The sequence below is a fragment of the Staurois parvus genome, unplaced genomic scaffold, assembly GCF_062004578.1.
Source record: "Staurois parvus isolate SC_StPar_1 unplaced genomic scaffold, SC_StPar_1.0 ptg002468l, whole genome shotgun sequence".
Classification (NCBI taxonomy): domain Eukaryota; kingdom Metazoa; phylum Chordata; class Amphibia; order Anura; family Ranidae; genus Staurois; species Staurois parvus.
In genome coordinates this window covers 130-14,524 of record NW_028320264.1, presented here as the reverse complement: position 1 = coordinate 14,524, position 14,395 = coordinate 130, and the positions used below count along the sequence as shown (strand labels likewise).

Here is a 14,395-nt window from a genome sequence, read left to right as displayed (position 1 = left end):
GTGTAGTTTCCAAAAAAGGGCTCATTTTTAGGGGGGAGGGGTGTTGTACTGCCCTGGCATTTTAGCACCTCAAGAAATGTGAAGGGCAGTCAGAAAGTAAAAGCTGTGTAATTTCCATTATCTATCCCACAGTTTGCAGACTTTCATACAAACCAATTAATTTACACGTTTTGGGGGTTTTTTTCGGCAAAGACACGGAGCAGAATGAATTTTGGCCTAAATTTATGACTACCTTCGTGCTTACTGGATAACTTTTATAACCGAAAGTAGAAAATGTCGGGGTTATTTTCAAAAAAATGTTTGGTCTTTTTTTTGTTTATATCACAAAAAATAAAAATCCCCCAGTGGTGATCAAATACCACCAAAGGAAAGCTCTGTTTGTGTGATAAAAGGATATACATTTTGTCTGGGTACAGTGTTGCGTGACCGTGCAATTACCAGTCGAATTAGCGCAGTGCTGAATAGCAAAATAATGGCCTGGTCAGGAAGGGTGGGGGGATAAATCTTCCGGAGGGCAAGGGGGTAACCCATATGGAAGAAAAATATATTTGAAATACTACAATTTTGGCTGTATTCAATAAATATATATACACTGTATGTTGAAATGTGTTTTTATTATAAAATATATGAAAAAAATCTTTAAAAATACAAATCTACATTTTTGGAACGTCTTTACAAATATATGTAAAAATATGTTCTAATTCCTTTTTTTGGGGAGGAATAGTGCCCCATCATTGGTGTCAGTGGGAGGAATTGCGCCCCATCATTGGTGTCAGTGGGAGGAATAGGGCCCCTTCATTGGTGTCAGTGGGAGGAATAGTGCCCCATCATTGGTGTCAGTGGGAGGAATTGCGCCCCATCATTGGTGTCAGTGGGAGGAATAGGGCCCCATCATTGGTGTCAGTGGAAGGATTAGTGCCCCATCATTGGTGTCAGTGGGAGGAATAGTGCCCCATCATTGGTATCAGTGGGAGGAATAGTGCCCCATCATTGGTGTCAGTGGGAGGAATAGTGTCCCCTCATTGGTGTCAGTGGGAGGAATAGTGTCCCCTCATTGGCGTCAGTGGGAGGAATAGAGCCCCATCATTGGTATAAGTGGGAGGAATAGTGCCCCATCATTGGTGTCAGTGGGAGGAATAGTGCCCCTTCATTGGTGTCAGTGGGAGGAATAGTGCCCCATCATTGGTATAAGTGGGAGGAATAGTGCCCCATCATTGGTGTCAGTGGGAGGAATAGGTCCCCATCATTGGTGTCAGTGGGAGGAATAGTGCCCCATCATTGGTGTCAGTGGGAGGAATAGTGCCCCATCATTGGTGTCAGTGGGAGGAATAGTGCCCCATCATTGGTGTCAGGGGGAGGAATAGTTTGCAATATTGGTGTCATTGGGAGGTATTGTGCCTCACCATTGGTGTCAGTGGAAGGAATAGTGCCCCATCATTGGTGTCAGTGGGAGGAATAGTGCCCCATCATTGGTGTCAGTGGGAGGAATAGTGCCCCATCATTGGTGTCAGTGGGAGGAATAGTGCCCCTTCATTGGTGTCAGTGGGAGGAATAGTGCCCCATCATTGGTGTCAGTGGGAGGAATAGTGCCCCATCATTGGTGTCAGTGGGAGGAATGGTGCCCCATCATTGGTATAAGTGGGAGGAATAGTGCCCCATCATTGGTGTCAGTGGGAGGAATAGGGCCCCATCATTGGTGTCAGTGGGAGGAATAGTGCCCCATCATTGGTGTCAGTGGAAGAAATAGTGCTCCATCATTGATATCAGTGGGAGGAATAGTGCCCCATCATTGGTGTCAGTGGGAGGAATAGTGCCCCATCATTGGTGTCAGTGGGAGGAATAGGGCCCCATCGTTGGTGTCAGTGGGAGGAATAGTGCCCCATCATTGGTGTCAGTGAGAGGAATAATGCCCCATCATTGGTGTCAGTGGGAGGAATAGTGCCCCATCATTGGTATCAGTGGGAGGAATAGTGCCCCATCATTGGTGTCAGTGAGAGGAATAGTGTCCCATCATTGGTGTCAGTGGGAGGAATAGTGTCCCATCATTGGTGTCAGTGGGAGGAATAGTGCCCCATCATTGGTGTCAGTGGGAGGAATAGTGCCCATCATTGGTGTCAGTGGAAGGAATAGTGTCCCATCATTGGTGTCAGTGGGAGGAATAGTGCCCCATCATTGGTGTCAGTGGGGGGAATAGTGCCCCATCGTTGGTGTCAGTGGGAGGAATAGTGTCCCATCATTGGTATCAGTGGGAGGAATAGTGCCCCATCATTGGTGTCAGTGGGAGGAATAGTGCCCCATCATTGGTGTCAGTGGGAGGAATAGTGCCCCATCATTGGTGTCAGTGGGAGGAATAGTGCCCCATCATTGGTGTCAGTGGGAGGAATAGTGCCCCATCATTGGTGTCAGTGGGAGGAATAGTGCCCCATCGTTGGTGTCAGTGGGAGGAATAGTGCCCCATCGTTGGTGTCAGTGGGAGGAATAGTGCCCCATCATTGGTATCAGTGGGAGGAATAGTGCCCCATCATTGGTATCAGTGGGAGGAATAGTGCCCCATCATTGGTATCAGTGGGAGGAATAGTGCCCCATCATTGGTGTCAGTGAGAGGAATAGTGTCCCATCATTGGTGTCAGTGGGAGGAATAGTGTCCCATCATTGGTGTCAGTGGGAGGAATAGTGCCCCATCATTGGTGTCAGTGGGAGGAATAGTGCCCATCATTGGTGTCAGTGGAAGGAATAGTGTCCCATCATTGGTGTCAGTGGGAGGAATAGTGCCCCATCATTGGTGTCAGTGGGGGGAATAGTGCCCCATCGTTGGTGTCAGTGGGAGGAAATGTGTCCCATCGTTGGTATCAGTGGGAGGAATAGTGCCCCATCATTGGTGTCAGTGGGAGGAATAGTGCCCCATCATTGGTGTCAGTGGGAGGAATAGTGCCCCATCATTGGTGTCAGTGGGAGGAATAGTGCCCCATCATTGGTGTCAGTGGGAGGAATAGTGCCCCATCATTGGTAAAAGTGGGAGGAATAGTGCCCCATCATTGGTATCAGTGGGAGGAATAGTGCCCCATCATTGGTGTCAGTGGGAGGAATAGTGCCCCATCGTTGGTGTCAGTGGGAGGAATAGTGCCCCATCATTGGTGTCAGTGGGAGGAATAAAATGGCAATTAGAGGTTAATGTCCCACATCTGTGGCTTTTTACATTGCAATCAGTGTCTGTGTATAAATAGTCAGTGGGTTTGTTGGCTCTTATGTGGAAGCACTGAGCAGGCTAGATACTGAGCCATGGGGAGCAGAAAAGAACTGTCAAAAGTCCTGTGTAACAAGGTAACGCAGCGGGTGTGAACAAGTCCCATAGGAAATCATGTTAAATGGACTGTAGTGCATGTCTGCAAAACACTGCAGAAAACGCTTAGGTATGAACCGAGGGTAATGCAGGCCATACATGGATCGAATTCCGAACGATTTTTCGTCCGAAAATCAAAAACGTCGTTCGCTCGGTAATCCGATGGCGCCATCAATGATTTCGAAAATCGGCCGACCGAGTCATAAAGTTCCCCCCATATAACAGGCGAAACATCTGTTCCTTCCAGGTCACAGCTCATGGTGCATGTTCTTTTCGGAAAAACGATCGTACGATTTGGCCATCATTGAGTCGAAAATCGGTAGTTTTTCACGAATTTTCCAACATGCCGATCACCGAAAAGGGGAGGAGCCACGAAAATCGGCCGGTGCCATTGACCCCACGAACAGAGTGAAAATCGGCGGATTATTCTTAGGTCCGAATCGTTTGAATTTTGACCCATGTATGGCCGGCCTAAAGCTGGAGCGCTCAGAATCTGGGGCAGCTCTGTACAGCAGCCAATCAGCTTCTAACTTCAGATTTTTCAGTGAAGCTTTGACAATAAAACATGGAAGCTGATTGGCTGCCAGCAGAGCTGCCCCGTATTTTGCACCCTCCAGTTTTGGGAAATCTCCCCCCCCCCCCCCAGTGTCTCCAATATTCCTCGTCTGCAGTGAAAACCACAGAAAGACGTCACACATTGTGGACTCTGTTACCATACCGGCCAGGCAGGAGCTCAGACAACACACATTGCACTCGTCATTTCTCGTCAGCAGACCTTGCACCCTGCCCATTCCTACAGCCGTATAACACATTGCACCGTGTCTGCTGCATTTATAGGACTGCGCAATCCGAGCGCTCCATGTCGCCACATTGTTACATTGTATAACTACACCGAGATTTATTTTCCAGCATAAACACACATTCTGCATACATATTGCACCCTGTAGCAGGGCCCAGGGAAGGGGAGGGCAGGAGGGGCGGCTGGTTTACTGGATGGATAGAGCACCAGTGAGATCATTGTGATACAAGGTATTTGGAGACGTGGATGACTGCTGGGGGTAGTACCCCCCAACCTCACCCATAATGAGGGGGGGAGGCGCAATTTGACTTCTCTGTCTGGGTGCTGCATTACCTTGTCCCGGCACTGCCCTGTAGTCACACTGATCATACAGGATGTATATAGGTGTATATTGCACTCTGTGATGACACTGGATGTATATAGGTGTATATTGGACCCTGTGATGTATATAGGTGTATATTGCCCCCTGTGATGTATATAGGTGTATATTGCACTGTGATGACACTGGATGTATATAGGTGTATATTGCACCCTGTGATGTATATAGGTGCATATTGGACCCTGTGATGTATATAGGTGTATATTGGACCCTGTGATGTATATAGGTGTATATTGCCCCCTGTGATGTATATAGGTGTATATTGCACTCTGTGATGTATATAGGTGTATATTGCACTCTGTGGTGTATATTGCACCCTGAGATGAGGCTGGATGTACATAGGTGTATATTGCACTCTGTGATGACGCTGGTTGTACATAGGTGTATATTGCACTCTGTGATGACGCTGGTTGTACATAGGTGTATATTGCACTCTGTGATGACGCTGGTTGTACATAGGTGTATATTGCACTCTGTGATGACGCTGGTTGTATATAGGTGTATATTGCACCCTGAGATGATGCTGGATGTATATAGGTGTATATTGCACTCTGTGATGACGCTGGTTGTATATAGGTGTATATTGCACCCTGAGATGACGCTGGATGTATATAGGTGTATATTGCACCCTGTGATGACGCTGGATGTACATAGGTGTATATTGCACCCTGTGATGACGCTGGATGTATATAGGTGTACAGGTGAAACTCAAAAAATAATATTGAGCAAAAGTTGATTTATTTCAGTGCAGCAACTTGAAAGGTGAAACTAATATATGAGACTCATTCCATGCAAAGCAAGATAGTTCCAGCCGTGATTTGTCATCATTGTGATGATTATGGCTTACAGGTCATGAAAACCCCAAATCCACAATCTCAGAAAATGAGAATATTGTGAAAAGGTGGAATAATCTCGGCTCAAAGTGTCCCACTCTAATCAGCTCATTCAGCCATAACACCTGCAAAGGGTTCCTGAGCCTTTAAATGGTCCCTCAGTCTGGTTCAGTAGGAATCACAATCATGGGAAAGACTGCTGACCTGACACCATCACTGACACCCTCCATAAGGAGGGAAAGACTCAAAAGGGAATCGCAGAAGAAGTTGGATGTTCCCAAAGTGCTGTATCAAAGCACATTAATAGAAAGTTATGTGGAAGGGAAAAGTGTGGAAGAAAAAGGTGCACAAGCAGCAGGGATGACCGCAGCCTGGAGAGGATTGTCAGGAAAAGGCCATTCAAAAGTGTTGGGGACTTTCACAAGGAGTGGACTGAGGCTGGAGTCAGTGCATCAAGAGCCACCACACACAGACGGATCCTGGACATGGGCTTCAAATGTCGTATTCCTCTTGTCAAGCCGCTCCTGAACAACAAACAACGTCAGAAGCGTCTTACCTGGGCTAAAGAAAAACAGACCTGGTCTGTCCTCAGTGGTCCAAAGTCCTCTTTTCTGATGAGAGCAACTTTTGCATTTCATTTGGAAACCAAGGACCCCGAGTATGGAGGAAGAATGGAGAGGCCCAAGGACCCCGAGTATGGAGGAAGAATGGAGAGGCCCAAGGACCCCGAGTATGGAGGAAGAATGGAGAGGCCCAAGGACCCCGAGTATGGAGGAAGAATGGAGAGGCACAAGGACCCCGAGTATAGAGGAAGAATGGAGAGGCAGAAGGGCCCAGAGTATGGAGGAAGAATGGAGAGGCACAAGGACCCCGTGTATGGAGGAAGAATGGAGAGGCCCAAGGACCCCGAGTATGGAGGAAGAATGGAGAGGCCCAAGGACCCCCAGTATGGAGGAAGAATGGAGAGGCCCAAGGACCCCGAGTATGGAGGAAGAATGGAGAGGCCCAAGGACCCCGAGTATGGAGGAAGAATGGAGAGGCCCAAGGACCCCGAGTATGGAGGAAGAATGGAGAGGCCCAAGGACCCCGAGTATGGAGGAAGAATGGAGAGGCCCAAGGACCCCGAGTATGGAGGAAGAATGGAGAGGCCCAAGGACCCCGAGTATGGAGGAAGAATGGATAGGCCCAAGGACCCCGAGTATGGAGGAAGAATGGAGAGGCCCAAGGACCCCGAGTATGGAGGAAGAATGGAGAGGCCCAAGGACCCAGAGTATGGAGGAAGAATGGAGAGGCACAAGGACCCCGAGTATGGAGGAAGAATGGAGAGGCCCAAGGACCCCGAGTATGGAGGAAGAATGGAGAGGCCCAAGGACCCCGAGTATGGAGGAAGAATGGAGAGGCACAAAGACCCCGAGTATGGAGGAAGAATGGAGAGGCACAAGGACCCCGAGTATGGAGGAAGAATGGAGAGGCCCAAGGACCCCGAGTATGGAGGAAGAATGGAGAGGCCCAAGGACCCCGAGTATGGAGGAAGAATGGAGAGGCCCAAGGACCCCGAGTATGGAGGAAGAATGGAGAGGCACAAGGACCCCGAGTATGGAGGAAGAATGGAGAGGCACACACTGCAAGATGCTTGAAGTCCAGTGTGAAGTTTCCACAGTCTGTGTTGATTTGGGGAGCCATGTCATCTGCTGGTGTTGGTCCTCTGTGCTTCATTAAGTCCAGGGTCACCGCAGCCGTCTACCAGGAGATTTTGGAGCACTTCATGCTTCCTTCCGCAGACCAGCTTTATGGGGGAGCTGACTTCATTTTCCAGCAGGACTTGGCTCCGCCCACACTGCCAAAAGCACCAAAACCTGGTTCAATGACCGTGGGATTACTGTGCTTGATTGGCCGGCAAACTCGCCTGACCTGAACCCCATAGAGAATCTATGGGGCATTGCCAAGAGAAAGATGAGAGACATGAGACCGAACAATGCAGAAGAGCTGAAGGCCGCTATTGAAGCATCCTGGTCTTCCATAACACCTCAGCAGTGCCACAGGCTGATAGCTTCCATGCCACGCCGCATTGAGGCAGTAATTGCTGCAAAAGGGGCCCCAACCAAGTACTGAGTACATATGCAGCTTCTACTTTTCAGAGGTGCGATATTGTTCTATGTACAATCCGTGTTTTATTGATTGCATGGAATATTCTCATTTTCTAAGATTGTGGATTTGGGGTTTTCATGAGCTGTAAGCCATAATCATCACAATGATGACAAATCACGGCTGGAACTATCTTGCTTTGCATGGAATGAGTCTCATATATTAGTGTCACCTTTTAAGTTGCTGCACTGAAGTAAATGAACTTTTGCACCATATTCTAATTTTTCGAGTTTCACCTGTATATTGCACTCTGTGATAACGCTGGATGTACAGTCAGGTCCATAAATATTGGGACATCAACACAATTGTAACATTTTTGGCTCTATACACCACAATGGATTTGAAATGAAATGAACAAGATGCGCTTTAACTGCAGACTGTCAGCTTTAATTTGAGGGTATTTACATCCAAATCAGGTGAACGGTGTAGGAATGACAACAGTTTGCATATGTGCCTCCCACTTGTTAAGGGACCAAAAGTAATGGGACAATTGGCTTCTCAGCTGTTCCATGGCCAGGTGTGTGTTATTCCCTCATTATCCCAATTACAATGAGCAGATAAAAGGTCCAGAGTTCATTTCAAGTGTGCTATTTGCATTTGGAATCTGTTGCTGTCAACTCTCAAGATGAGATCCAAAGAGCTGTCACTATCGGTGAAGCCATCATTAGGCTGAAAACACAAAACAAACCCATCAGAGAGATAGCAAAAACATTAGGCGTGGCCAAAACAACTGTTTGGAACATTCTTAAAAAGAAGGAACGCACCGGTGAGCTCAGCAACACCAAAAGACCCGGAAGACCACGGAAAACAACTGTGGTGGACGACAGAAGAATTCTTTCCCCGGTGAAGAAAACACCCTTCACAACAGTTGGCCGGATCAAGAACACCCTCCAGGAGGTAGGTGTATGTGTGTCAAAGTCACCAATCAGGAGAAGACTTCACCAGAGTGAATACAGAGGGTTCACCACAAGATGGAAACCATTGGTGAGCCTCAAACACAGGAAGGCCAGATTAGAGTTTGCCAAACGACATGTAAAAAAGCCTTCACAGTTCTGGAACAACATCCTATGGACAGATGAGACCGACATCAACTTGTACCAGAGTGATGGGAAGAGAAGAGGATGGAGAAGGAACTGCTCATGGTCCTCAGCATACCACCTCATCAGTGATCATGGTGGTGGTAGTGTCATGGCGTGGGCATGTATGGCTGCCAATGGAACTGCTTCTCTTGTATTTATTGATGATGTGACTGCTGACAGAAGCAGCCGGATGAATTGTGAAGTGTTTCGGGAATATTATCGGCTCATATTCAGCCAAATGCTTCACAACTCATTGGACGCTTCACAGTGCAGATGGACAATGACCCAAAGCAGACTGCAAAAGCCACCAAAGAAGTGGAATGTTCTGCAATGGCCAAGTCCATCACCTGACCTGAATCCGATTGAGCATTTCACTTGCTGAAGACAAAACTGAAGGGAAAATGCCCCAAGAACAAGCAGGAACTGAAGACAGTTGCAGTAGAGGCCTGGCAGAGCATCACCAGGGATGACACCCAGCGTCTGGTGATGTCTATGCGTTCCACACTTCAGGCTGTAATTGACTGCAAAGGATTTGCAACCAAGTATTAAAAAGTGAAAGTTTGATTTATGATGATTATTCTGTCCCATTACTTTTGGTCCCTTAACAAGTGGGAGGCACATATGCAAACTGTTGTAATTCCTACACCGTTCACCTGATTTGGATGTAAATACCCTCAAATTAAAGATGACAGTCTGCAGTTAAAGCACAACTTGTTCGTTTCATTTCAAATCCATTGTGGTGTATGGAGCCAAAAATGTTAGAATTGTGTCCATGTCCCAATATTTATGGACCTGACTGTATATAGCTGTATTTTGCCCCCTGTGATGTATATAGGTGTATATTGCACCCTGTGATGACGCTGGATGTATATAGGTGTATATTGTCCCGTGATGTATATAGGTGTATATTGTCCTGTGATGTATATAGGTGTATATTGTCCCGTGATGTATATAGGTGTATATAGCACCCTGTAATGTATATAGGTATATATTGCACCCTGTGACGTATTTTGCACTCTATTGCCACGCAGTCTCTCTGATCTCCTGCCACATTCCAGGCTCCAGTGACACACGTGCAGCGAACTTCCTGCCTGTCGCCGGCTGATGACGTCAGTACGCTGTGCGCGGTCAGGCGGCTTGAGTGTCAGCATGTTCCCGGGTAGGAGGGTTCCTCGGCTGGGCCGCGCTCTGCTCTCCCGCACACTGCCTCCTGCTGGCGGCGCCGACTCTCTCCTCTCCTGCAGGCTCCGCGTCCTCCCAGCTGTCAATCACTCAGACTGCCCGGGAGGAGGCAGCAGGGAGGATGCCCCAGGATCTGCCAGGGACAGGCTGCTCAGGAGAGCATGGGGCAGATCATTGTCTCCTCTGGAACGGGTCACCAGGATGATTCCCCCTGAGCTCATCTCCAAAGAGGTCCAGGATCTGCAGGCTCCACCAGGTGAGGGGTCCATAGACCAGGTCACCCCACCCCCAACTCCTCCAGAAAACACCTTCCATGGGGCACTTAAGGACATTGGAGCTTCGGAACCTCTACAGGGCATACAGGTCAAGGATCTGCGGGGGACGGAACTGTCAGGTCCATCGGGTGAGGAGTCCTTCCACCAGGTCACCCCACTCCCATCATCTCCAGGAAGCACCCTCCATGTAGAATCAGAGGATGTTGGAGCTCCACGACCTCTATGTTCTAAAGAGGTGTCAGAAGAATTTGGGAATTTGGCTCCACGACAAGGCAAGGAAGCTGAAGAGAGGACTTCTCCAACCCGACCCCCAACCCCTTCTCTGTCGTCCTCCTCCCCTCCCACCCCAGAATCAGAGGGTGACCTCTCAATTCCGCAGGGTGCACCGTTCAGACCAGGGGACCTTCTGCTGGCGGAGTACAAGAGGAAGCACTACTCTGTGTTCAGGAAGATGTTCCTCCTGAAACCTCACGGCAAATTCATCAGCAGCTGGGGAGCCATCAACAACCAGGACATATTGGGCAAACTGTCAGGACAGAGGCTCCGGACCTCTACTGGACACAAGATCCTACTGAGGAGACCCTCATTGGAGGAATATGTCATCTTCATGAAGAGGGGGCCCGCTATTTCCTTTCCAAAGGTATGGAGGAGCTGGGCCTACACTGCCGTATGGAGGAATGGAGTAAAAAAAAAAAACACTGTGAAGGATAATAATACAGTGAGAAAAGGATGGTGGTTTCGATGGTCAGTAGATGACCAGCAGGACAGTATGGGGGTCAAGAGATGACCAGCAGGACAGTATGGGGGTTAGAAGGGTCAAGTGATGACCAGCAGGACAGTATGGGGGTTAGAAGGGTCAAGCGATGACCAGCAGGACAGTATGGGGGTTAGGGTCAAGCGATGACCAGCAGGACAGTATGGGGGTTAGAAGGGTCAAGCGATGACCAGCAGGACAGTATGGGGGTTAGAAGGGTCAAGAGATGACCAGCAGGACAGTATGGGTGTTAGAAGGATTAAGAGATGACCAGCAGGACAGTATGGGGGTTAGAAGGGTCAAGAGATGACCAGCAGGACAGTATGGGGGTTAGAAGGATTAAGAGATGACCAGCAGGACAGTATGGGGGTTAGAAGGGTCGAGAGATGACCAGCAGGACAGTATGGGGGTCAAGAGATGACCAGCAGGATAGTATGGTGGGTAGAAGGGTTAAGAGATGACCAACAGGACAGTATGGGGGTTAGAAGGGTCAAGAGATGACCAGCAGGACAGTATGGGGGTTAGAAGGATTAAGAGATGACCAGCAGGACAGTATGGGGGTTAGAAGGGTCGAGAGATGACCAGCAGGACAGTATGGGGGTCAAGAGATGACCAGCAGGATAGTATGGTGGGTAGAAGGGTTAAGAGATGACCAACAGGACAGTATGGGGGTTAGGGTCAAGCGATGACCAGCAGGACAGTATGGGGGTTAGAAGGGTCAAGCGATGACCAGCAGGACAGTATGGGGGTTAGAAGGGTCAAGACATGACCAGCAGGACAGTATGGGGGTTAGAAGGGTCAAGAGATGACCAGCAGGACAGTATGGGGGTTAGAAGGGTCAAGACATGACCAGCAGGACAGTATGGGGGTTAGAAGGGTCAAGAGATGACCAGCAGGACAGTATGGGGGTTAGAAGGGTCAAGAGATGACCAGCAGGACAGTATGGGGGTTAGGAGGGTTAAGAGATGACCAGCCGGACAGTATGGTGGTTAGGAGGGTTAAGAGATGACCAGCAGGACAGTATGGGGGTTAGAAGGATTAAGAGAAGGCCAGCCGGACAGTATGGTGGTTAGGAGGGTTAAGAGATGACCAACAGGACAGTATGAGGGTTAGTGTGACCTTGTAGTAGTTGGGTCCTTGAGGACAGGGGCCTTATCTGCTTGGAGTTTGTATAGCCTCACCCCAGGTGATCTTATATTTACCCCCACTAAATACCCGTGTAAGGGGGAGCATATAACCTCCTCCCATAAAGCAGTGCCCAGGTATGAGTGGACAATGGAGGACCTCATCAGCCTTGTGTAGGCCCCAACACCATCCACCATGGGCCGTACAAGGGGGTTACTGACATGGTAAGGGGGGGAGGGGGCAGGAAAGGGCAGTATAGGATGGGTGGGGGGTGAGCTTCCAAGAGACCCTGTCACCTGGCTGTGTCTGATACCTGAATCAAGTTGATGGTTTTTTGGGGTGTCATGGCCCCCTGAATTAATAAAATAATCTTCCCGATAACAGGACATGGCAGCCATGATGATGGTGATGGACGTCAGTCCCGGGGACGTTGTACTCGAAGCCGGTTCTGGTTCCGGAGCGTTCAGTTTGTTTTTGTCCCGTGCAGGTAAATACGATGGACCTCCATTCTACCAACATTCTTCTAGCATAGTATACTGAAGAAGTGATCTCCAAACTGCGGCCCTGGGGCCAGATGCAGCCCTTTGCTTGTATTTATCTGGCCCTTGGGGCACTATTCCTCCCAGTGACACCAATAATGGGGCACTATTCCTCCCACTGACACCAATGATGGAGCACTATTCCTCCCACTGACACCAATGATGGAGCACTATTCCTCCCACTGACACCAATGATGGGGCGCTATTCCTCCCAGTGACACCAATGATGGGGCGCTATTCTTCCCACCGACACCAATGATGGGGCGCTATTCCTCCCACCGACACCAATGATGGGGCGCTATTCCTCCCACCGACACCAATGATGGGACTATTCCTCCCACCGACACCAATGACGGGGCGCTATTCCTCCCACCGACACCAATGACGGGGCGCTATTCCTCCCACCGACACCAATGACGGGGCGCTATTCCTCCCACCGACACCAATGACGGGGCTCTATTCCTCCCACCGACACCAATGACGGGGCGCTATTCCTCCCACCGACACCAATGACGGGGCGCTATTCCTCCCACCGACACCAATGACGGGGCGCTATTCCTCCCACCGACACCAATGACGGGGCGCTATTCCTCCCACCGACACCAATGACGGGGCGCTATTCCTCCCACCGACACCAATGACGGGGCGCTATTCCTCCCACCGACACCAATGACGGGGCGCTATTCCTCCCACCGACACCAATGACGGGGCGCTATTCCTCCCACCGACACCAATGACGGGGCGCTATTCCTCCCACCGACACCAATGACGGGGCGCTATTCCTCCCACCGACACCAATGACGGGGCGCTATTCCTCCCACCGACACCAATGACGGGGCGCTATTCCTCCCACCGACACCAATGACGGGGCGCTATTCCTCCCACCGACACCAATGACGGGGCGCTATTCCTCCCACCGACACCAATGACGGGGCGCTATTCCTCCCACCGACACCAATGACGGGGCGCTATTCCTCCCACCGACACCATTGACGGGGCGCTATTCCTCCCACCGACACCATTGACGGGGCGCTATTCCTCCCACCGACACCAATGACGGGGCGCTATTCCTCCCACCGACACCAATGACGGGGCGCTATTCCTCCCACCGACACCAATGACGGGGCGCTATTCCTCCCACCGACACCAATGACGGGGCGCTATTCCTCCCACCGACACCAATGACGGGGCGCTATTCCTCCCACCGACACCAATGACGGGGCGCTATTCCTCCCACCGACACCAATGACGGGGCGCTATTCCTCCCACCGACACCAATGACGGGGCGCTATTCCTCCCACCGACACCAATGACGGGGCGCTATTCCTCCCACCGACACCAATGACGGGGCGCTATTCCTCCCACCGACACCAATGACGGGGCGCTATTCCTCCCACCGACACCAATGACGGGGCGCTATTCCTCCCACCGACACCAATGACGGGGCGCTATTCCTCCCACCGACACCAATGACGGGGCGCTATTCCTCCCACCGACACCAATGACGGGGCGCTATTCCTCCCACCGACACCAATGACGGGGCGCTATTCCTCCCACCGACACCAATGACGGGGCGCTATTCCTCCCACCGACACCAATGACGGGGCGCTATTCCTCCCACCGACACCAATGACGGGGCGCTATTCCACCGACACCAATGACGGGGCGCTATTCCTCCCACCGACACCAATGACGGGACGCTATTCCTCCCACCGACACCATTGACGGGGCGCTATTCCTCCCACCGACACCAATGACGGGACGCTATTCCTCCCACCGACACCAATGACGGGGCGCTATTCCTCCCACCGACACCAATGACGGGGCGCTATTCCTCCCACCGACACCAATGACGGGGCGCTATTCCTCCCACTGACACCAACTATGTGCCTTGTTTCTGCACATGCCCTGTTTCTAGGGGAAATATTCCCGGTTTGGCCATCTG

General features: G+C 50.3%; 1 protein-coding gene across 1 annotated transcript; it reads left to right on the top strand.

Moving 5' to 3' along the window:
* Positions 1–9,619: 9,619 nt before the first annotated feature.
* Positions 9,620–12,398, top strand: TRMT61B (tRNA methyltransferase 61B; the record flags this gene model as incomplete). The annotated part of the gene is made up of 2 exons (XM_089666008.1): positions 9,620–10,672; positions 12,296–12,398. Coding segments are annotated over exons 1-2 (1,096 nt in total), but the record flags the coding sequence as incomplete, so codon positions are not given.
* Between the last annotated feature and the right edge of the window lie 1,997 nt (positions 12,399–14,395).